Source organism: Phodopus roborovskii, unplaced genomic scaffold, assembly GCF_943737965.1.
Source record: "Phodopus roborovskii unplaced genomic scaffold, PHOROB, whole genome shotgun sequence".
NCBI lineage: Eukaryota > Metazoa > Chordata > Mammalia > Rodentia > Cricetidae > Phodopus > Phodopus roborovskii.
The window spans coordinates 27,130,307-27,155,336 of NW_026126540.1; the positions used below are offsets into that span (position 1 = coordinate 27,130,307).

General features: G+C 41.5%; 1 protein-coding gene across 4 annotated transcripts in view; it reads right to left on the reverse strand.

Moving 5' to 3' along the window:
• Positions 1-351: 351 nt before the first annotated feature.
• Positions 352-25,030, reverse strand: part of Rprd2 (regulation of nuclear pre-mRNA domain containing 2) — a 55,002-nt gene continuing 30,323 nt past the window's right edge. For 2 of the 4 annotated variants that reach the window (XM_051199026.1, XM_051199025.1), the window contains 6 exons: positions 24,150-24,276; positions 20,687-20,862; positions 14,775-15,057; positions 13,543-13,803; positions 10,887-11,087; positions 352-6,399 (listed from right to left, as the gene is read on the reverse strand). In XM_051199026.1, the coding sequence (XP_051054983.1) occupies positions 3,677-6,399; positions 10,887-11,087; positions 13,543-13,803; positions 14,775-15,057; positions 20,687-20,862; positions 24,150-24,276 (3,771 nt within the window). In that variant the 3' untranslated portion in view covers positions 352-3,676. The remainder of the gene's footprint in view (positions 6,400-10,886; positions 11,088-13,542; positions 13,804-14,774; positions 15,058-20,686; positions 20,863-24,149; positions 24,277-25,030) is intronic. The other 2 variants (XM_051199027.1, XM_051199028.1) reach the window with 2 other exon arrangements.

The window sequence follows — 25,030 nt, forward strand, 5'->3', positions numbered from 1 at the left end:
TTAAGTGCAAGCGGCTATAAGGAAAACACATGGGTGGTCTGCAGCACATAGGGTATGTGTGGGCACACATACCACTTTCTGTCCTTCCCACACACCCCGGTGAAAAGCCAGTACAGTGGCATCTTCAGGGCTATCCCCCAGCTTTTCTTTCTGCATTCTGTAGCCTGTGTCTCCTTTGCCCCTGGACAGTCATGCTGCATCTTCGACAGAGGAAATTTAACATCTCTAACCACAGGTCTGTGCTACAAAGCTGCAGTTTTTGGCTCCTGGAGAAGTCGTTTCTGTTTGCACTCACCAGAGAAGCCAGGGGCCCTTGTTCAAAGCTCCAGTCTCAAAGAAAAATATCAAACCTTTAGAACTAGTTATTTTATTAAATGATATTAATACACATTCCAAAAGGATTTCATTGTTTTTGTTGTCGTCTCTAAAGCATGTACTTGTTTTCCACACTGAACACGTGAGAATATCAATCCAACATATCTACTTAAAAAAAAAATCTTAACAGGTAACCCCACCAATTAAAAATATGGAGGTGGAGAGGAGGGAGCAGTAATATACAGCTGAAGCCTAACTGCATCAACAGGTAACAACAGGACTGAGTGAATATTCTGCAGTAAGAAAGCTGAGCCTATTCACATTGTCTAGATAGGCTGGCCGTACCATACGTATCATGTTGTTTCTGGTGCCAGAAAGGAGAAAGGTCCTCCACTGCTCACAGCACCCTCCAGGGATCAAACCAAGTTCTGTCGACCTCAGTTGCTGAGAGGGCAGAGAGGTGCAGGGAAGAGCTCCCATCTATGCTGAATGGAGAATAAACTCTCAGAAAAACTTTAAGGATCCTATTTCTGGTCTAGCATCATTGAATTCTGTGTGGTACTATCATATTCAAAGAATTCTTTGTCTGTGGTTTTACAATGAGCACCAAGGACCTTAGTGACAACTACTCATTCTGCTTCATATGACTCATGTCCTTGCTAAGACACACTATATTGTGCATTCTTTAAAAAATATCTTGTTTATTTTTATTTTTTTTTTTTAAACTCAGGGTGAAATACAAAAGTCAGAGCATGGTACGGAGTTTAAATCACAGACACAGAAAGAATAAAATCCCTTGTTTTATCTTTATGAATACCAGAAATGTCTTTTGTTTCACTATATCACATATATACAATTGTCTTCGTTACTATTGTAGACAGATTTCCTTAAAATATCTGACAGCATAATACAATCCTCACTTCCACCCTGAAACACACTGAAGATTTTGTGGCAAAAACAAAACAAAACAAAACAAAACCCCACAAAAACCCAACCCCCACATATTCCACCCTTGAACTGGACAAAAGGACTCGGGTCACGGATTGGCCACTATGCTTTTGAGGACAATTATCTTGCTCAACATTCCAGAAACCACATTCCTGATACTCCCATATTTTCTCAGAAAATCAAATAGTCAGAGAGCCTTTTCAAGTAAACAGTATGTTTAGCTTAAACAAGAGCGGTAGGAAGAATTCACATTCTTTTATTCTAGACTGAAAAACACCCCCACTTAATTTCTGGAAAAAAAGAGATCAATTCTGAAAGTCACAATTCCCTGACACCCACCCACCCCCATTCTGTTTGATAGTTTTCTACTAAACAAATGCCTTAAGACTCAATATAACTATACTTCCTTTGCTTTGCTATGCTATATACCCAATCCCCTCCACAAGGTCACATGGTATCAGGCATTTTTGTGGGAAGAACTACAGGGCAGAGAGGCTTGAGAAAGGAAAAGAGGAACTGGCTCAAAACGGGAATGTGAATGAGGATGCTGTCTTGCTGCACGCTTAAAGAGAACACAGATCCCGGATTAGGTTGGACAGCTTTTCTTCTGAAAAGTGGTTTGTTCTGAGATAAAGGACTGTCTTCAACCGCGTGCTGCACTTCCTTCCCTCCATCTTCCTACCCCACTAAGAAATTCAAACGCTCCTTTACTTCCTTATGTTCTATCCTAACTTGCTAAAATTCCTTTAAAAGCTCAACACATTGTTTTACACACCTACCTGGAGATCATCAGTGTTTACCGTGGTGCAAAATACCAACAGAAATTGTAGTAAGCAGTATTTGCTCCCCAGATAAAGAATAAAGCACTCCAAGCACAGTGATTGTCTTTTCCCCAAGTATCAGATGCAGAAACACAAACAAACCTTTTAATGCAGGGAAGAAAGCTCTCCCCTCCACAGCAATGACCCAGGCAAAATGTCTTATTAGCTGACAAGGGTGGGGGGGAGAGGTGGGCACTGAAAAGATCAAGTTGCTTCCTATCTGCTGAGGGCCAACTTGGTTTCATGAGGACCCACTTTCTATGTAAAGATGGCCAACAATACCCACCTGTCTCTAAGACACACCTACAGAGTAGCATGTAAGAGTACCGCTCTTCTCCTCTGAAACATAACAGCAGGGGTGAATACAGGACTTAGAAGGGGGAAATGCTAAAGATAAATATTTCCCTTTCTCTAATAGTTAATGTTTGCAGAAAACCACCAGTGAGGCACCACAGTAAAATGTGTGTCTACTTATACATTTAAGAAGGCAAGGATATTTGACCTACACCTGTTTAATAATGTAGTCAGAATAAACAACTGAGGGAGAAAATTCAGGGAAACCAATGGGGAAAGGGCTTGGAACTATCCAAATTCTTCCTATTTCCTTGTTTACAAAGGGTAGTGGGTCACATAGCACCATTTAATGATCCCTCCCCTAGCTTTACATACTGTGATCATTCCTAATTTTAATATTGAAATTATATTCAGCCCTTTTGTTCATTTAGAGGAGACTTTTTTCTTTCTTTTGGGGACAAAGTTCTACTATGTACCTCAAGCTGACTTCAAACTTGCCGCTGTCTTGTCCCTGCCTCTCAGCACTGGGGTTGTGGGTGTGTGCCACCACACCCAGCAAGAGAAAACTTTCTACAATATACAATGAAGTTGGTACTGCCTCAGATTCATTGCTTGGTAATAGTTCAGAGGATGCTGAAAAAAACAAAAGATAAAGAACTGTTTCAACATGTCTTTAGAATAAAGCAAATACACCTGGCAGGCCCAAAACTGCCCACATTTTGTCCTTTTGCAAACACCTCTTGGCCTTCAGCAGGGCAGAGAATTCAAAGAAGGGAGCCAAGCCAGTCATTGAAGTTGCTTTGCTGGAGAGGGAAGCAGACAGGGATCCTCCCGCTATTATTAGAAAGGCCAAGCCCCAAATGACACCCCAACATTGCACATGTTATTACCTGTACTGACCGAAGTTTTATTTCAAATGTGAGTTATCTGTCCAATAGATGGATTAAATATTGTTTTCCTCCCAACTCCCGAAAGAAACCCCCAGCCAAATGAAATGGCTTTGGTTATGTTTACTTTTTTTTTTTTTTTAAAGAAACAAAAACAAAAAAAAAAAAAAAAGAAAAAGAAAAAAAGAAAAGAAAAATACAAACAACTTGGGAAAGAAAGGTCCTAAGTGCAGAGAGGAGTGGAAAATAGTAAATTGTTATCATGTATATGTTTTGAATTTGTAAGGGAGGCCCTCATTAAGAAAACAAACAAACAAAAAAAAAAGGTCAAGAGAGGAAACAAAAACAAGAAACCAAACTGTTACTTCCAATGTTCTCTAGACTGTTCAAAATGCCTTTCCCTGATTTCCATCAGTACCTGGGAGGGAAGAATGGGCGTTTTGGTGCAAAGAACGGAGGGCCTCTAACAAAAGGTGGCCTGGGTCTCTTTAAACTGTGGAATGGGTCTCTGCCGAGAAAAGCTTCCCTAGGCCGAAAGTCTGGCCGGGGACTCCGTAAAATCATACCACTCCGGCTGATGGCGTCTCTGTGTGCAGGACCCAAGGGAAGGCCACTGCTGCTGGTGTTGCCTCCCCCACCTCCTCCAAGGGCAGGGCCTAGGTGCTCCAGAGGGTGGGAAGGCAGGCTCAGGCTCTCTCGTGCACGGCTAAGACCAGGGCCATTGAGGTCCCTGGGTCCTGTGAGGACCCCAAAATGCTCAGCCAGGGTCCCTTGAAGGAGGGAACTATGGTCCTTGGGAAAAACTGCCACAGGCCCAGTCACTCCATGCTCTGGCAGTGGTGGAGTTGGGAAAGGTACAACCCCAGAGTGGTCAACAGGGGGAGGGGGAGGGGGCGGAGTAGCAAAGGGAACACCAGTCCCTCCGCTGCTGCTAAGTTCCCCAGGGGGCGGGGGCGGGGGCGGGGGCGGGAAAGGAACTCCGCTGTGCTCTCCTGGAGCAGGTGGTGGGGCAGCGTGGGCCAGAGATGCCTCCTTTGTAAAGGGGTTCGAAAGATCCACAGAGGGCAGATGAGTGGGCGCCTCTCGAGAGAAGATGCCACCATGATCCTTAGGAGGGACGGGTGGGGCAGATGACGGCCCCACTGGCTCTCTTTGAAAGGGTGTCCCATGTTCCAAGGGGGATGGGGGGAGATGGTGCTCAAATGTTGAGTTGAAACTGCTGGGACGAAAGCTGGCGACACTCTCCTGAAACTGGGGCGCCCGTTCCTTGTATGGCGTTGTCTTAAAGCCAGTGAGGCCTCCGCTGCTCCCACCCCCAAGGGATGCCAACTCAGAGGCACTCGAGGGACCATTGTCAAAAGAGCTGCCTGTTGTGCTCAGATCAAACCAACCTACTCTTGAAACCTCCCGCCCATGTCCTCTATTTCCCTTCCCAGGGACTCGTATGGACTCTACAGTCTGTATCGGCTCCCCTGGCATCCTCCTATTGGCTGCATTATGATAACCCAGAGTTTCTATGGGGGCCCCCTTTTCTTCTGTGCTATCAGGTAAGTCTAAACAGGAGGAAGAGACTCGGGTTTCTATGCGATAGTGTTCTTCCTGTTGCTGTTCAGTGGTAGGCAAGCTGGGCTGGGTAAGGTTTGACAGACTGACACCATCACTTGAAGTACCCTTGTTGGGGGTCTGGCCAAAATGCTTGTCATCTGAGGGTTTGCGAGAGGCATTTTTAAGCATATTCTTAAACTCAATCGTCGATGTGGTAGAAATCGTGGAGGCCAGAACTTTCTCCATGCCTGAAGTGGGTGGGTGGCCCGTTGGAGCGGCAAGAGTATTCTGCGAAGAGAAAAGGGAGCGATGTGGGACTGAGTGAGCAGAGTCTGGGTACTGCTTCTGTGGCAAAGTGAGATGCCCAGTGGTAGACTGGGACAAGCTACTGTGGTTGGAGTCAGGGGCGAAAAATGAATCATTCTTACACGGTGACGGTGACCGGTCAGACCCAGGTTCATTCCCTCTTATACTGAAGGCACCAAATAGCCCAGGGGGAGATGAGAGATGGTCACAGTTCTCACTAGAGTCTAGGAGTGCCCTTACAGATGGAGGGAAGGCAGACTTTACCCCAAACTCTTGGGCCCTGTGGTTATAACTGGACATAATTGGCTGGAAATCGGTGGTGTCAGAAAGCTTGCTTGACTTGAGGATGGATTTGGCTGGTTTCTTCTCTAGGTTCATCACAGCAGAGGGCGGAGGTCCTGAATATTCAAAATCTCGGTAATCCTCATCTTCCTGGAAAGAAGTGTCAGGGAAGAACTTTTCCTGTGAAGAGTCCATCAGGGAAGACGGTCTCTCTACTCCCTCAGATGGCTGCTTGTAGGGAGCATCACTGGCCAGGCTGAAGGGCCGATACGCAGACACAGAATTGGGGAGCTCTTGGGAGTAGCTTTCATCTCTTCCAGGGGGTGGAGATCTTGTACTGCTTGGTGTTGAAGAACCCGGACTGATGATCTTAGATAGCAGGGACATAGTGTCTACACTGCTGGATGTGGGCTTGTCCATCATCTCATCCTGAGTGGGTGTCCCACTGCGTTCATCCCGGACAGGGGTTCCATCAGTGTTGTCAGCTGAAGTGCTAGTAGGACCACGCTGGAAATCTGAGGAGTGGCTCTCTGATGGGGCACTGGATCCCAAGCTGCTCAGGATTGGGATGTTTAAGTTTAACCCACTGAAACCAGGGTTACCTTTTAAGAAGTTGTGGATCTTCATTTCCAGGCTTGGGGAAGTGGACTCTGATTCCAGCTTTGGCTTGGAGACCTCTGAGGACTGACACATGGCAACTTCAGTAGGTGGGGCGGCAGGGCTAGTATTGTGGGTACCTGTGAATCCTAAAGAACTGGATGGTAATTTAAAAGTAGTGCTTGGGAGCACGGGACTTTGCCCAACTGATGCTTTGCCTGCTGAAGTCGAAGAGACTTCAGCAGTTGAAGAATTAGGAGAATAGCTGAAGCTTTTGGAGAGTACATTTCTCCCCTTCATGGCAGAGCCTGTGGTGCTGGCAGGGGAGGCTGTAGAGCTCTGGGATGTAGCTTCACTGGCTGTCACTGGGTTCCCAGTAACACTCTGAAGTAAAGATGACAGGCCTGCAAAAACACACATTACAGGGTTAAAAAGAACTACCCACATCAGAATGAAAATAGGCTTATCAGATACTATCATTCACTCCGGTGGGAACCAGATAGATTTTAAAACACAAAGTTAAAAGGAATCCAGACTAAACAGGCAGTGTCTAGATGTTACAGAAAACATCAGGACAATTTATCAATCGAAAACAGTGAAGCGTTCAGACATTCCCAGAACAATCCAGACACAAGTCCAGTACTAAAAGGTCACAGCAAAGGGGGATTTTCCATGTCAGAATCATTCACAGCTTAAACAAAACAAAGCAGGAGAGGAACGGAAGCAAATCCTTCTTAGCACAACATTCTAAGCCAGTATCTGTATCTGAGCTGTGGAACCACTCAAAACACAAATGAATATTCCCACATTTCCATCCATCACAATTTACTCCAATATGTTAGCATGCACTGTTGTTTTCAAGAACAACATATACAAAATTCAGAAATCTGCTTCAATAATACTCTTGCTAGAATACTGTCACTTTTAAAATTAATTTGTACGTGTATAGGTGTTTTGCCCCATATCTTCATATATGTCTATGTACCACTTGAATGCCTGATGACCAAGGAGGCCAGAAAAAAGGTTTGAATCCTCTAGAACTGGAGTTACAAACAGCTGTAAGTTATTTGGGTGCTGAACATCATCTCTCCAGTCTTTTTATAAAGTATTTTACTTAATTTTTTTCTTTTATTTTATGTGAATTGGTGTTTTGACATGGGTGTCAGACCTCATGGAACTGGAATTATAAACAGTTGTGAGCTGCCCTGTGGGTGCTGGGAATTAAAGCTGAGTCCTCTGGAAGAGAAAACAGTACTCTTAACCACTGAGTTATTTCTCCAGGCCCAGTCCTGTCTGTCTCTTTATGAGGGGTGGGGTGTTCTCCTGGCCTTACACTCTAATCCTCCACCTTCTTATCACAGAGGTTTTAAGTGTGTATCATAACACCCAGCTTCCCCCCACCTTTAATTCAAGTTTATTAATATTTATTTTTTGAGGCAGGGTCTCAACTTCATAGCTTCGAAGGGCCTGGAGCTTGCTATGTAGACCAGGCTGGAGTTGAACTCATGGAGATCTTCCTGCCTCTGCTTTCTGAATACTGAGATTATAGACACATGCCACTACAGCCCGGCTCTTTTCTTTTTTCCAAATTATTTTTATTTATGTGTATGTGTGTATATTTGTACGTGTGTATAGCCTGTGGGGGACTAAAGAAGGCATTAAATACTCTGGAGCTGGAGTCACTACCAGGTGTGGGTGCTGGGACAAGAACCGGTCATGTTCTCACTGCTGGGCCTGGGCCACTGCTCAGCCCCTTTTGGTTCCTTTCCAGTTTTTTTCTTTTTCTTTTCTTTTTTTGAGACAGGGTATTGCTGCTATGCAGGTCAGGCTATCCTCAAACTTTCTCTCTTTCTTTCTCTTAAAAAGGCAGGGATCACAGGTGCTCACCACAGAGGTAATGCTTTCAAGACCAACTTTGTTTGTAAAAGACAGCAATGATAAACAGAAAAACAGGCACCACAAAGCCAGACCAATAGAAATGCTGTTCTTATCATACAAAAGTCCACAACTTCTGTTTTATACCTAGGAAAACCCAAGGATTATTGATCAGTACAAACTGACAATGATGAGATTCAGCCCTGTATACTGATAAACCTCAGAACCATGGAAAAAAAATTCTTCGGTTCAGGCTGAAGGTAATGAAATCAAAGCGCTCCTGAAAATAAAACAAACTCCAGGATCTCCTTAAATAGCCAGAGTGGACTCAAGCTCATGATATTCCTGCTTGCCAAAATTACAAATGTATACTGCCATGTCCAGGCAGAAAATAGTCCACAAGACAAAAAATTGAAAAGGAAGAAACATAAGATACCCTTAAGCCAATCATACTTTCTCAAATTTACTCACTTTCTACTCATAAATGAAAATTTCAATTCTTACTAAATCTACTAAAACTATCTTTTGGCAATAAAACACCTAAAGAAAATATTTCTGATATTTCAGTAAGTGATTCTTCAAAATATCAATTAAAATGTCTTTAAATATCAATTTAAAATCATATTTACTAAGGGATCTCAATTTTTAAAATTTTCCTCAGACTTCTAATTTTTATAGTGAATTCTGTATGTGTACATGCACAAATGGGGCTACATGTGGAGGCCAAAGATCACCTTTAGGCATCAGTTCCTCAGGAGCCATCCACCTATTTTTTGAGGCAAGGTCTCTCATTGGGAACTGGGGCTAACTGATCAGGCCAAGTCAGCTGGGCAGCAGGTTTCATGACACCATGCCTAGATTTTAATGTGGGTTCTGGGGATTGAGCTCAGGTCCTCATGCATGCACAGACAGCAAAATTACCACCCGAACACATCCTAAAGTTAATTTAAGTAAATGAGCCTCATTGTGCCATGTTCATTTAACACGTCATTTAATTAACTTCGATATTCATCCTCCTCTCCTCCATCCTCCCTTTTGCTGGTCACCTTCCTCTCTGCAAACAATAATTCCATCTGCTTTCCTGGCACATCTATTTCACCCCCAACCAAGACCTTTTCTTCACCTCTCATGGATTTCTAGTTTAACATCCACATAGACACAGACACAATTTATTATGCCTTTGAGAGAAAATAAGGTTGTCTTTCTGTGTCTGGCTTATTCTGCTTAACACAATGATCTCCAGTTACACCCAATTCCCTGCAAATGTTGGTTTGTTCTTTTTTTTTATGGTCTTTATAAGGTTAAATTAAGTTAAATATGCATATGTACACATTTTATCTATCTGTGGATGGGTATCTAGTCTGGTTCTTGACTACTGAAAGTAAGGCAAAACTCACAAGGACACAGAAGAACCTCTATGGTGTGATCATTTCAGTTCAGATGTAGACCCAGGAACAATTATATCTGAGTTCCATTTTCTGGTAGGAAAGTTCATCCTGACTTGCATGGCAGCTAGACCAGTTTACAAATCTACAGCCTGAACATAAATCTTACTATTATTATTTTTGCTTCATATGCTAAGTGAATGCTCTATACTAAGCTACACTCCTGGTACACGTCTGTCTTTTGTTCTTTGTTGTTGGTTTTTTTTTTTCAACACAGGGTTTCTCTATTGCTTTGGAGCCTGTCCTGGAACTTGCTCTATAGACCAGGCTGGCCTCAAACTCACAGAGATCTGCCTGCCTCTGCCTTTCGAGTGCTGGGATTAAAGGCGTGTGCCACCAATGGCCGGCCTCAGGTCCATCTTTGGAGGCAGTCTTGCCCAGGATGTACTAGCACCTGCTCCTTAGCATCCACTGGCATAAACTGTGATCCTTCTGCCACTGCCTCCCAGGTGGGGGTCACATACACCACACCTGCTCTTTGTTTATTCTTTTGTTTTTCAAGACTGGATATTCTAGAACTCACTATATAGACCAGACTAGCCTCAGACTCAGAGCTCCACCTACCTATACCTCCCAGGTACTGGGACTAAAGGCATTCAGCACTATACCCCATTATTACTTATTTTGTTTTCTTAAATAGGCATATGCTATACAGCCCAGGCTAGCCTTGAACCCATGGCAATTCTACCCAAATGCTAGGATTACAGATGTGAGGTGTGTATGACTTAAAAAAAGAGATTCAGTATCATCTTTCAGATACAGTGGACATGCTCTTCCACAGACCACTGTTGTTGCAAAGAAGATACCGTCAGGCCAGTGAGATGGCTCAGCAGGTAAGGCACTTGATGCCAAGCTTCATGACTTGAATTTGATGTTCAGCACCCACATTGTAGAAGGATAGAACCAATTTTCACAAGTTGTCCTTAGACCTCCATAAGAACTGAAGCTCATGTACACCCCCAATAAAAATAAAAAAGATACTAGATTTCTGTAATATGTAAAATTCTTTTTTTATCGCTTTACTACATTTCTTTCATGTCAACAAGCAGTGAAGTCTTTCTCTTGAAAATTTGTCAACAAGATTATGGGATGACAAAAATAGAACAAAGTTCCTTTGTTCCTTCCTTTCTTTCCTTCAAAGACAGGGTTTACACACACACACACACAAAACAAAACTTAACACACACTAATCTATACTGAGAGTTAGGATTAATGTAACCCAGTGGTGCCATGGTACAGGTCAGAGTATTAAATAATCATCAAGAAATCTGGTTTTTAGTTTCAGCTCATCACAGATCAGACAGACCTGTGACCTTAACCAACCATTATCACCTCAATGAGCCTAGTTTTCTTACCTGAATGGGAGGAGAATAAACTAAATAATATTTAGTCTGCTTTAATGTTGGCATTTTCAATTTTATAAATCCCACCTCATAAGTGACAACTATAAAGGCACTAATAAATTAACTATATTGTACATTTCATGGCTTTGGATTCCTGAGAACTAGAATCCAAGTTACACTAGAGACAAACATTCACAATTTAAGTCCCTCTGGCACAGGTCAGTTTACCTTGGAGTGCAGGGGCTGACTGTGTCTGGGTTTTAGAAAGAGCAGAGAGAATGCTCTCTGGGGTGATCTCCACCTTTGAGAGGATATTTGCCAGAGGGTTGTGAGATGGTGTTGTGGCAGGTGCAGGTGTTTTCAGGCCACTGGCGAGGTTGCTGGGACTCGTAGGCGTTCCTGGAGAAGGTCTTGACGCAGAACTGACCCCTGGTGGCAGAAAGATGAACTCAAGAAAGTGCAAAACTCAATTCGGGACGCTTTCCACTCAATGAATGATTGTTTAATAGTTTCTTGGGACTGATCTACAAATAGTGCCCATTTGGACACATAACAAAGAAAAACATCTGAAAATATGAACTGTTCTATTTGGAATATTCTTAAAACAAACAAGCACTATGTTATTTTTACACACATTGGTTTTTGGAGCAGCAACCATGCAACCTACTTCTACTCCAAGGGTGTGGTGGGGTGAGGTGGTGAAGTGTGGGGTCAGGAACTAGGGCCCTGGGTGGAGCGTAGCTTGGGATCAGAGGCACTACCGTGCAGAACACTATCAGTACAAGTCTATGTTATTGACAAGGGTTTTTCTTTTGAAACAGCCTTTAAGATGACATTATACAAACTCCTTTACACCTTTACAATTCAAAACATTGAGTTGGTTATTAACACAGTAAAAAGGTAAATGGTACCAGGAGAAAAACATTTAGATTTCTTTAAAAAATGACAAAAACCATTATGAGCAGGTGTTTGTATTACAAAGAAATATAAATAAGTAAATAGAAAAAAAAAGCCTTTAATTAAAAGAATAGATATAATCTTTTCAAGACTGATTGTGACAACGGGAACGGTTAAGAACAACTAAATTTCCAAATACTAGACACATAAAACAGTATACTCTCTTAGATAACAATTTAGTTCTAACATATGAAAATACTTTTAGCTGTGAGGTAGTGGCAACACACCTTCAGTCCCAGGACTCCTCAGGCAGAGCCAGGCAGACCTCTGAGTTCAAGGCCTGCCTGGTCTACAGAGTGAGTTCCAGGACAGCCAAGGATACACAGAGAAACCCTGTCTGGAAAAACCAAAAACCAAACCATCAAACACAGAAACAGGGTCTCACAATATAACTAAGGCTGGTCTAGAATTCTCAATTCTCCTGCTTAGTTTCCTGAGTGCCAATGTTATAGGTAATACTATGTCTAGGTCACATGCTGACCCCACCACCCCAAATAATAGAGTAGGGCAGTGTACAGATGAAAATAATATGTTTCCCTATCTTTCTGCAGCTGTGTGTTGTACATTAGAGTACTTTTATTGTTGCTCCTGGTAATATGTGGATAATGGGGGAGCATGTGGCAATCAGATGACAATTTTGTGGAGTCAGATTTCTCCAGCAATCTTCATAAGATCCTGAGATTTGAATGCAGGACACATCAGGTTTGCACAGCATGGACCTCAGTATTCTTTATAAAGCAAAAAGCAGAAAACCTAGTCATGTCTAATAACAAGGATTACCCTACATGATAACAGTTATTAAAGCTGATATAAATGAATTTTCAGGGTTTTTTGTGTGGTATGTGCACAGGTACACACACCCACATGTGTGCATGTGGAGGCCAAGTGACACTGGGTATATTCTTCTGTCACTGTCTCATTTTGGAAGACAGTGTCAATCATTGAATCTGAAGCTTGAAGTTTCTTCTAGACTGGTTGCCACCCCCCAATATCTACCTGTCTCCACTTACTCCAAATGGGTTACAGGCACACGTGGCTAAGTCTAGTTTTTATGTGGGTGCAGGTGATCTGAACTCAGACACTCATACTTATGCATCAGGCACTTCATTCAATGAACCATTTCCCTGCCCACTTTCATCTTTTCTTCCAGAAAGGGTCTTATGTAGTTCAGCCTATCCTCGAACTCCTGACTTGCCTGCCTCTTCTTCCAAATGTTAAGAATATAGGTGGGCACTATCACAACCAGCTGTTTAGATGAATATGTAATAACATAAAAATGTGTGATACATACTTAAAGTTTTAAAATAAGCTGGCTTAAAAATAATATATACAATGTTTATTTTTTTTCTTAGTTTTTTGAGACAGGTTTTCTTTGTATAGCCCTGGCTGTCCTGGAACTCACTCTGTAGACCAGGCTGGCCTCTAACTCACAGAGATCCCCCTGCCTCTGCCTCCCAAGTGCTGGGATTAAAGGCATGTGCCAATGTCACCCAGCCAATGTTTCAATTACTAAAAGAAGTATTACAAATATGTAATCAATCAAATAAGCATCCATGCATATGTGTGGGTGGCTTGCTTTGGTGTATTAAGATTATTTTTGATCTTTTCTATGTCTATTCATTTGTTTTATTTATGTATTTTCTTTTCATTTATTTATTTATTTATTTTGGTTTTTCGGGGCAGTGTTTCTCTGTGTAGCTCTGTAGACAAGACTGGCCTTGAACTCACAAAGATTCGCCTGCCTCTGCCTCTACCTCCTGAGTGCTGGGACTAAAGGCTTGCACCACCACTGCCCAGCCCTGTTTATGTATTTTCATGAAAAAAATTTAAAAATCTGATCATCAACAACAACAACAACAATTCTTGATGGTTCAATTAAACCAAAGATGGAACTCCATGTTTTACTGTCCTCACTGGGATCACTTACCCGTGTTTTTCATGACTGATGTTAAGCTGCTAAGGATAGAACTGATTTTTGCCAGATCCACATTTGCCAAGTTTGGTAAAACCAAAGCTGGGGAGGGGGACAGAAGAGAAGTGTTCATGGGCTTTGGAAGAGGTGGAGCTGCTGTCGTGGGCACAGGTGCTGGGGCACAAGGTGAGGCCTTTGAGACACTTTCTGTTGACTTTGTGGGTACAGAACTGGAGACAGCTGGTTTTTCCAGGGGTTTTTCTTTCCTGTCCTCCACTGTTTAAAAAAACAAAAGAACATTCTCTGATAAGGCCACATAAAGATACACAGATTAATAGCTATGGGTTAAGGCAGGCAGTGGTGGCACACACCTTTAGTCCCAGCGCTCAGGAGGCAGAGGCAGGTGGAGTTTGAGGCCAGCTGGTCTACAAAATTACAGAGAAACCCTGCCTTGGAAAAAAAAAAGTTATGGGTTAATAATTAAGAGAGAGCTAGCCCCCATGGAGGGATACTCCCTTAGTCTAGACAGGAGGAAGAGCCTAGGCCCTACTCCAAATGACTTGTCAGATTTTGATGATCCATTTTGGAAGGCCTCACCCTCCTTGTGGAGTGGGTGGGGAATGGGATGGGAGGAGGAGTTGGGGGACATGGAAGGGAGGGAGAAGGAACTGGGATTGATACATAAAAAAAGAAAAAATAATAATAAAAGAGAGAGAGAGATAGTCATCAAGAAGCCTGAGCTGCCAGTCAATCAGTTTATAATTACTATAAACCTCCATGTGTTTATTTGGGATTAAAGCTTTGGCAGGAAAGAAACTTCTGCCCAAAAAAAAAAAAAACCACTTTAAAGTTGTAAATTCTTGGAATATATTTTGTTTATCTCAATACATCCATTTTTGTTTTGTTTTATTTGTTCAAGACAGGGTTTCTCTGTATAGCTCTGGCTGGCTGTCCTGGAACTCACTTTATAGACCAGGCTGTCACTCAACTCACAGTGATCCACCTACCTCAGCCTCCTGAATGCTGGGATTAAAGGCGTACAATACCACCACCTGGCTTCTATCCAAAATATTTTTGTATCAGTAAAGTATAAAAATCATTATGAACACTGAGCATGAAGCTCAGAGCTAGGTGCCTGTGGAAAGCCCTGGGTTTGATCCCCAGTACCATGGAAGAGAAAGCCTAATTAATTATTAGCAGGAAAGCAAAGTCAATACAGAATAACATGCTAACATGTCAGGACTTACCAATGATTTTTGCTCCATCGTCTTCCACATCTGAGAGCTCCATGTCTTCCACATCACGGTTATCTGTCACAGGCTCAGGTGTGACAGACTTGTCACTCTCCATGGTTGGTGACTGGGATTCCTCACCTCCCATCCCCTGAAATGGAGACTCAGAACCAGTTGGGGAAGGAGCATCCATACTTGGAGAAGGGACTGGTGATTCCTCAGGGTCAGGAAGGGTTGACTTCAATTGATCCAACTTCTTCTTCAAGTTGTTTACTCGATTAGCGAAGGTTTTGTAAGCCTAAAAGAAGAAAAAAAGAGCTTATTGGAACTCCCAAGCACTATTTTGACTATGGTCAGATTTCCTCATTATTATTAAAAACAACTAGCACAAAACAAGAGTATCACCATCTGCTGAGCCAGAGTAGTCTGGGTATCTCCTTGTGTTCAGTGAATATTACAACCCCACAGTTGTCTGGGTTAGAAATCTTTTAAAATTTTCATTATTGTTGTTATATGTGTATATACAATGGGATATGGATGGGCAGGCCATGGTGTGTATGTGAAGTCAGCTATTTCCTTCCATCTTTATGCAGGTTCCAGGGATCAACTCAGGTCTCAAAGGGCTTGTATACATAGTGTCTTTACTTGCTAAATCCTTTGCTCAATTAGTTAGAAATGCTCTATCAGTCACATTCATAAACCAGTACCAGTGTGATTATTTACTGAAGTTTTACTTTACTCAGATTTCCTCTTCTTAGCCCATTATTCCTTTTCTAAGTAAGTATTGTATTCCAGATTGCACAGAAGTTATGTTTCCCTGGGTTCCTCTTTTTTGTAATAATTTGTTTGAATTTCTTTGTTTCTGATAACCTTAACAATTGTGTGTACTTACCTTAACAATTCTGATGAGTACTAGTAAGGTCAATTAATTTTGGCTAGTGATTATGTCATGATTAGATAGAGGTCAAAATTTTTAGGGGGAGGCCCTGAGTTGTCATCCCCACATACTCATCAGCTCACCACTGTTAACGCTAATACCAATAATCTGGTAAAAACCCAAGTATCTCTCCCCCTTTCCTTAATATTTTACTGTGTGTATACATGTGTGTGAATAAACATGCCCCATGACAAGCAACTTTTGGAAACTGGCTCTTTTCTACCAACCCTGTGAGCCCTGGGAATCAAACTCAGACCCTCAGGCTTGGCAGCAAGAGCCTTCTTTCTTTACCTGCAGAGCCATCTCAATGGTCTCCTTTTATGCCTCGATTATCTTAATTGCCAAAATCTTAAAGCTGGGTACTTTAAAAATACCCACCACTCGGGAGACAGAGGCAGGTGGATCTCTGGGAGTTCAAGGCCAGCCTGGTCTACAGGGTGAGTTCCAGGACAACTAGAACTGTTTCACAGAGAAACCTTGGCTCAAAAATCCAAAAGCTAATTTGAGTGTGAGTGTGTGTGTGTGTACATGTTGGAGAGCATGTGCAGAAGTCTGAGAAAAGACTGTGGGAGTTTGTTCTTTCCTTCCATTGTTCAGATCCCAGAGCTCAAAGTCAGGTCTTTAGGCTTGGTGGCAGGTACCTCTACAAACTGAGTCACCTTACCATGACCCCTGCCCCCTTTGCTTTGCATCTTGAACCATCATCACATTATAGGTATTATTTTATTTCGGCTAGACATTCAAAAAAATTATTAAAAAAACAAAAACCCCACTAATATCCCTAGCACAGTAGCACCTGTCTATAATCTTAGCACTTAGATAGGTGCTCTTGCAGAGGACCTCAATTCAGTTTCCCAGAATCCACACGGTGGGTCACAACTGCCTGTAACTCCAGTTCCAGGAGATCCAACACTCTCTTATGGCTTCTGAAGACCCAAGGTACAAGGTTTTGTGTACATACATATGTGTAGGCAACATTGAAAAGAATAAAGGCAGGGGACTGGAGAGATGGCTCAGCAGTTTAAGAGCACAGACTGTTTTCTTCTGGAGGACACAGGTTCAATCCTCAGCAAGCACATGGCCAATGATAACCAACTGTAATTCCAGTTCCAGGGACGTGACACCTTCTTCTAGACTCTAAGGACACTGCATGAATGCAGTGCAAGGATGTATATCCAGGCATATGTTCATGTACATAAAGTAAAAATAAATTCTCAAAATAAATATCTTACAACACATCGCGCAGAGGAGGAGAATGGGAAAAAAAAAAAAATCTTACAACAACAAAATGAGTTGGCATGGTGGCATGTTCCTTTAATCCCAGTGTTCAGGAGGTAGGGGCAGGTGAGTGAGGCTAGCTTGGCCTACAAAGTAAATTTCAGGCTAAGTGGGTCTACTTAGACCCAGTCTGTATAAAAAAAAAAAAAAAAAAAACCAGCAAGACTGATGTAGAACACTGCCCAAGCATGTGAAAGGCTCTGGACTCCATTTCCAGTCCTGGAAACAAAGAGCTGTCAAGATGGCAAGATACATAGTGAAGGAAAGAGTAGTATCTAACCTCTACATGAAGGCTTTTGGATTATGCTCCATGAACATACATGCACACACATGCAAACAAACAAACACCAAAACAACCACAAAAACTCAAAACAAAAACATAGTTTAACATTTAAAAATAATAAGGGGGCTGAAGAGATGGCTCAGAGATTAAGAGTACTGGCTGCTCTTCCAGAGGACCTGGGTTCAACTCCCAGCACCCACATGGCAGCTCACAACTGTCTATAACTCTAGTTCTAGGGAATCTGACACCTTTACACCAATGCACATAAAATAAAGTTAAATTACTGAAGATAGATAGATAGATAGATAGATAGACAGATAGATAGGAAAATTAGACAGATATGGTGGTGTATGCCTTTAATTCCAGCACTCCAGAGGCAGAGGCAGGCAGATCTTTGAGTTCAAAGCTACTCTGGTCTATAAAGTGAGTTCCAGGACAGTCAGAGCTACACATAGAAACCCTGACTTGAAAAACAAACTGTGGTAGAATATTATTTTAAGGTGTGTGACTTTTGTTAATGCTGCATTTGATGAACTGTGAAGCTGTGATTCTGTGCCTGTCTAAAACGCCTGATGGTTTAATAAAGAGCTGAACAGCCAATAGCGAGGCAGGCAGGAGCAAGGACAGGCGGAGCCGGCAGGCAGAGAGGATAAATAGGAGAAAGCAGAGCAAGAGAACAAGGAGAGAAGCCCTTCAGGGGTCAGCCACCCAGCCAGGCACAGAGTAGGAAGGAAAGTAAGATATACAGAAGCAAGGAAGAAAAAAGCCCAGAGGGAAAAGGTACACAGGATAATTTAAGATAAGAAATCAGCTAAGCTAAGGCCAGACATTCATAACTAAAAATAAGCTTCTGTGTGTGATTTATTTGGAAGCTAGGTAGTGGATACCCCAAAAAGCCAAAAGAGCAAAAACAAACAATGCATTACAATAAACCAACCAGGGGGAGGAGGAAGACTCCTTAAAAGCAAAAACAAAAACGCCAACCAAAATAGATAGATGAAACCCATAAGTCTCTCTAGGTACAATGTCTGCTGTGTAAGCTTTAGGACCTAGGTTCAGAAACCCAATACCCACTTAAAGATTGATGTGATGTCTATAATACAGTGCTGTGTGTGTGTAAGAGTGTGTGTGTGTGTGGGGGGGGGGTCAAAACAGGAAGACCCCCCCCAGGACTCACTGGCTAGCCAGTCTAGCAGAAACAGTAAGATCCAGGGTTAGTAAGAGAGCCTGTCTCAAATAAAGAGGAGGGCTGCAGAAATGCCTTAGTGAGAGATAAAACAGACTGCTCTTGTAGAGGACCTGGTTTACCCATTACCTACAACATGCACATGGTGCACAGACATACAAGTAGGCAAAACACCCATATCCATAAAATAAAAATAAATAAACAAATCTTTTTAAAGAAATGGAGAAGACACCTTAGGTCAGCAACCTTGGGCCTCCACATGTGCAATAGAGGCACATGCTCATACCTCCATGTATAACACACACAGTAAAATAATAACAGATACACATCCACTTAAAGGTATTGCAAAGTGTAGGCGCATCCAAAAGTTAGGTGAGGAGTACTAGCAGGAAGGCTACACGAGAAAAGCCAAGCTCTCATTAGTAGAGCCCTTTGTTCTGATGTTGATTTGGGGAAACAGTGTCAAAGGTTGAATATCCAGGCAAAAGGACATGAAGTAAAGGTACGCTGAGCAGTAAAGCTTTTACCAGTCTTTTTAGTATAGCAAAACAAAAGCTAGACATTGAAAAGATAGCTACTCTGACAAAAGGAAGGATGGAATTGGCTCACACATTTTTGTTTTCCTCCATGCATTTTCTGAGGGCCTGGGAAGCTCAGCAGATGAAGGTACTTGCTACCAAATCTGATAGCCGATGTTGGCTTCCTGGCATGCACAGGCAGAAGAGAAGCAACTTCCAAAAACTGTCCCCTGATGTCTATGCATGTGCCATAGCACCTGTGCTGTCCTACCCCCCTCCCCCACCCCATGTTAACACCCAATTAAGAATAATGTTTTGTTCAGTTTTTTTTGGTGGGGAGGTGTTTGCTTTTCAAGACAAGGTTTTTCTGTGTAGCCCTGGCTATTCTGGAACTCATTTTGTAGACCAGGCTGCCTCTCTGCCTCCCAGTGTTGGACTTAAGACTTAAAAGATGTGAGCTACCACTGCCTGGCTTTTCACTCATGCACCCCTCTCCCTCTCTATATGTATGATATATGCACATACATAATTTATATTATATATAATTTGGATAATAATATATACACATTTCATTAATATATAAACCACCCACATTCATTTTGGGGGTAGCACATGAGTATGCATATGACACAGTACACATATCGAGGTCAGAGGAAAATTTGTGGGAAAGCTGGTTTTCTCCTATCATGGTGACTGAATGCAATTCAACAGGTTTGGCAGCAAGTGCCTTTACCCTCTAAGCCATCTCATGAGCCCCCAAACTATTATATTCTATGTATAGAGTCATATTATGCTTTCATCTAGTCATAGTTTTCATTTCTATAATACTGTGAACTTCTACAAAAGACTACAAGAAACAGGAAAACCAAATATCAAGACATGATAAGCAAACAATCAAAAGCAGAGGGACTGTTACTATGAGTTACTATGGTGAACCAGGCATGTCTAGAGGTTGTTGGAAATCACTCCTTGTTAGATGACGCTGAAACCTTTAATTAAAACATTCTAGGAAATGATTGCAGGCTTTTCTTAAGGTCTATGGCCTATGGGAATAAAGTTCCCAAACTCCCATACATTTACGTCTTCTGTCTTTGTGAATAAGCATGACTTCAGGGGAGAGGTCTATTTCACTCCAGCCCCTCAATTATCAAATGTTTGCTTCTTTGACCACTTGCATGTTAAAATTACAAGGGTACCTTTAGTCATTCATGGTATCCCAACTTTAAAAAAAAAAAAAAAAAAAAAAAAATCTGAATAGCCTGGTGGTGGTGCATGCCTTTAATGCCTTTAATTCCAGCACTCAGGAGGCAAAGACAGGTGGATCTCCGAGTTCAAGGCCAGTCTAATCTAAAGAGGAAGTTCCAGAATAGGCTCTGAAGCTATACAAAGAAATCCTGACTCAAAATAAACAAACAAACAAAAACCCCTTTTTAATAGTCCAAATGTATGGGGCACTATAGAAAGAATATAAATGTCCCACACACACAGAAGGGGAAAAAAGAAATAGTAATGTACAATGGTTAGGTTGTTCATGAGTGTCGGTATCTGAGGAACCCATGTCTTAATCTAATCAACACCACTTTTTACCAGCTATGTCTTGTTTAAGGCCACTAACTATTCAAGAGTCATTCCTTCATCTGTGTCTAATGCTCCTCATTGTTAGTCACCCTATGCAAACAGTGTCTGACATACAGCATTCAATATAAAATAGTTGCAATTACTTACATTGGCCACCACTTTCACTTCCTTGTACTGTGCTTCATAGAAAATTCCAGCATTTTCCAGTGCTTCTGTTAATGAGGGCCCATGTTTCACCTGTTTATCTAACCCATTCACAAACTCCTCTAGTTTTGAACTTGCTTCTTCAAACTCTTTGGAGAACTTCTTTCCCCCTGTTTTATCTAAAAGAATAGAGAAAGTATTTATTTCAAAATTAGAAAAGTAAAAACAAATTATCTTAGGTAGATGGTGGTGGCCCTTTAATCCCAGCACTCAGGACGCAGAGGCAGGTGGATCTCTGTGAGTTTGAGGGCAGCCTGGTCTACAGAGAGAGTTCCAGGATAGCCAGGGCTACACAGAGAAACCATGTCTTGAAAAACAAATTTAAAAATCCAAACATTTATTCTTTAATTTTATGTGTATGGGCAAGTGTTTGCATGTATGTACACTACATGTATGCCCTTGGATGCCCTGGAACTGGAATTACAAGTCACTCAGCATGGCTGCTGGGAAATGAATCTAGGTCCTCTGGAAAGAAAGTGCTATTAACCACCAACCACCTCTCTAGCCCCATCAGTTACTTCTTTCAGCCATACTACTCCTTAGGAATATGAGAATTAAGCTCCATTCTTTTTACTTGTATCTACTTTCTGTAGTGCAGAAGGTCCTAACATATGTCTCTTCCATGAAAAAGTAAGGTTCAGAGAAGTCATCTCATACAAACAGTCTTCACTCTTCTCTGAAAGATGCCCTTCAAATTCAACAAATGCTTTTTTCCTAGTATCAGCTGGGTTAGAGTGGGATATGGGAATTCACTCTTTCGATGCCTTTCGTTAGCTACCCAACTTGAACAAGCTACTAATCTCTTCATGAGGCTTCAGCTTCTTTATAGGATGCTTCCAGGTTATGACTGGGATTAAATTAGATGGTCTATGTTCAAGTTGAAGTATGGTACTGTAGTGAGATATTCACTTTGTCTGCATCTGTGGCACTGACTATGCCCATTGGGGGAGGATACAGAGGCGGAAGTGACCCGGGGAACTAGGTCTGAGGAGGAGCTCAGCCCAGGAGTGCTCTTGCTGGCTGAACTGGGTCAGGAGAGGATCCAGAGGCATCCTTGGGACCAGGAACCTGCTGGTGTTCATCTCTCTATTTTGTAAGTTATTTTTCCCTGAATAAACATCTAATTGGTGTATTTGTCTATTCTGATCCTTATTAAACCACGATATCTGGTCAGAAGTGGGATCATACAACATGGTAAGTAGACAGGGCTGAATTCCATGGATAACATTCAAGACACTCTAATCAGCAAATGCATTATCATTTATTCTGACAAGACTTTTTGTTCACACTCAATGGACACATCCTTAAAAACATTACAGAAAAAAAGCCCAGGCATCTTCATCTTCGGTGACTAAATGCACATTAGCAAATTTAAATCACTGTTGTAAAACATGAGCAGAGACTAGAAGCACCATCTGGGTTGCTGTAAACTGTAAAAACAGTGTGTCCTGCTTTTATTCTTTTCCCTACTGTGGTTTAAAGTACAAAGCACTGTGGAAGGCAGATTAGGGTTAGCTACAGAAGTATGAATGGTTTTATTTTAGGGGAGAAGTAGTCTTGTTCTAATTTATGGTTTACTTCCTTTCCCCTTCTTTTAGAGGCCCTAGCTGTAGTGTTTAAACACAGCTACCCAGTTCATTAGACTATGCTCTCTAGCCTAGTCTAAGTTGATGTAGATAATATAGGTGACAAGCTTCATTGCTAGAACCAAAATGGAAAACATTAAATACCTCAGCCCTCACTAATAGTATTATGACTTTGCTGTCCAGTGTAGATTTTCCTCTGGGGAGGTGGGGGGCTTATGACTATTTTGTATGGCCTATGTGGAAACTTCTATAAATCTTATGTTCTACGACTTTAATCCCAGCACTCCAGATGCAGAAACAAGGGCAGGCAAATCTCTGTGTTTGAGGCCAGCTTGGTCTACAGAGTGAGTTCCAGGACAGCCAGGGCTACAAAGAGAAACACTGTCTCAAGAAAAAAAAAAAAAAAAAAAATTAAAAAGCAAACAACAGCAACAAAATCTTCTAGTAAACATTGTTATTCTATAAATAATTAAATAAAAAATAAAAGCATAGTATAGAAGCAAAATAGAACACAAAAATGAACAGCTAATCATCATTTATTCATTATTTTAAAGATATACATCAAATGCCTATTATGTGAATATTTAGAAATAGTCAAGTAAAATATAATCTCTAACTGTAGAAGGCTTACCTTCTAATAAGTTGAGTATAATTATATAATTATATATAATTCATAATATAAAAAAGGAGAGGAATTTACTAGATTTTAAAAGAGAATAGAGTAACCTTACTAAAGAATATCCTCAAACCAATTAGCCACAAAGAGGAAGTAAAACTTACTTTATACATAGCAAGAAAGTGGAAAGAGTAGGAATTTATATACAAAGCTAGGTGTGGTGCCCAGGAGGTAGAAGCAGGTAGATTTTGAGTTCAAGATTAGCCTGGTACACAGAGTGAAATCCTATAAACAAACAACTCCCTACCTCCAAAATGATAAAACGGGCTAGAGAGATGTGCTACGTAAGAGCACTTGCTGCTCTTGCAAAGTACCTGGGTTGTGTCTAGTAAGGATGGCTTATTACCAGGCTTAATTCCAGCCCAGGGGACCCAATGCCCTCTTTTAGCCTCTGTTGGCACCAGACACAGATGTGATGCGCATATAGACATTCTGGCAAAATACTAATAAATATAAAGTAAAATAAATAAATCTTACCGTCCCCCCCCAAAAAAAAATCCACAAAACATATTCACCTTGGAGGGATTTATTTATTTATCTATTTTTATCTATTTATTTATGTTTCTTCCTTCCTTTCTTTCCCCCCCCCCCCCTTGTTTTTCAAGACAGGGTTTCTCTGTATTGCTTTGGAGCCTGTCCTAGAACTAGCTCTTGTAGCCCAGGCTGGCCTAGAACTCACAAAGATCCACCTGCCTCTGCCTCCCAAGTGCTGGGACTAAAGATGTGTGCACCATTGCCTGGCTAATTTCTTTGTTTTTGAGGTTCATACAAATCAAACTGTTACCTCAATGGAACACAACTACTTCTGAAAACTGCTTTACTGACGGGGGTGGGAACCCTTCCCACTTCTCTTTTGTCAGGTGATCCCACCCAGAGCCATGGTTAAAGTTCTTTTTATGGGGCACACCGGTCTGAGTACCACAAAAATCAAAGATCTAGAAAGAAACTTTAAGCTATTGGAGTGGGGCATAGTTTACAAGACAGGGTTTCTCTGGTTTGTACTGGAACTCACTCTGTAGACCAGGTTGGCCTTGAATTCACAAAGATTCAACTACCTCTGCCTCCTGAGTGCTGGGGTCAAAGGTATGCGCCACCACCAACTGGCTACTTTGAGCTATTTTATTTAAAAGAATGTATTTATTACCTTTTAAACACTTGAGAGTTTCTGTGCTGCAAACATCCACTCTCATAGTTGACAACTGTTTCTCCTTCAATTCTATCTGATCTTCTGAGCGTTTGTACATCAACAATTCTTCAATGAGGGCCTGAGACTAAACATAGACCACAATTAATTTTCATTCACAAGATCAAATACTCTCTTCCTTAGATATGTAAGACTAATGACTAGCAAAGCTCTAAGAGGAAAAAACAATTTTCTTTTCCTTTTCCTCAGACCAACAGAAAGCAATCTTCAATTCTCATGCAAAAACTATATTCTTAGCTACACACTTTATTTTAAAAGATGCTATTAGGTTTTTGAAGACAGGGTCTTACTATTTGCCCTTGCTCCATGGGCCAGGCTGAACTCAAATTTGTCTCTGCCTCCTGGGTGCTAGGATTAGCCTTCACAATCACAACCAGCAAGTTATTAAAAAAAAAAAAAAAAAAAACCAAAAAGCCTTTAAATTACCAATGTTCTCAACTTCTGGTTTATTTTTTCATCTGTACATGTATGTAGGCACACAGTACCGTGGGCATATGTAGAGGTCAGAGGCTAACTCCTGCAGGAGTCAGCATTCCCCATTCACCATGTGGATCGCAGGAGTCAAACTCCTATTAACAGGCTTGGTGGCTATCTCCCCAGTCCCTAATTATTCAAGTTAACTTACAGATATAGGGTTAACACTGAAAGACAAGCCCCTTATACACTTTAAATTTAATTAGATATATAGTATTGTGCTACTCGAAGAAAATTTTAATTTAGTAGCACTGAATTTAAAAAAAAGACTCCCTAGTAACATGCACTAAGCATAGAACTAAGCAGGCAACAGATTTTCTAGAAGGTTATTTCCCGTCTAGGGAAAC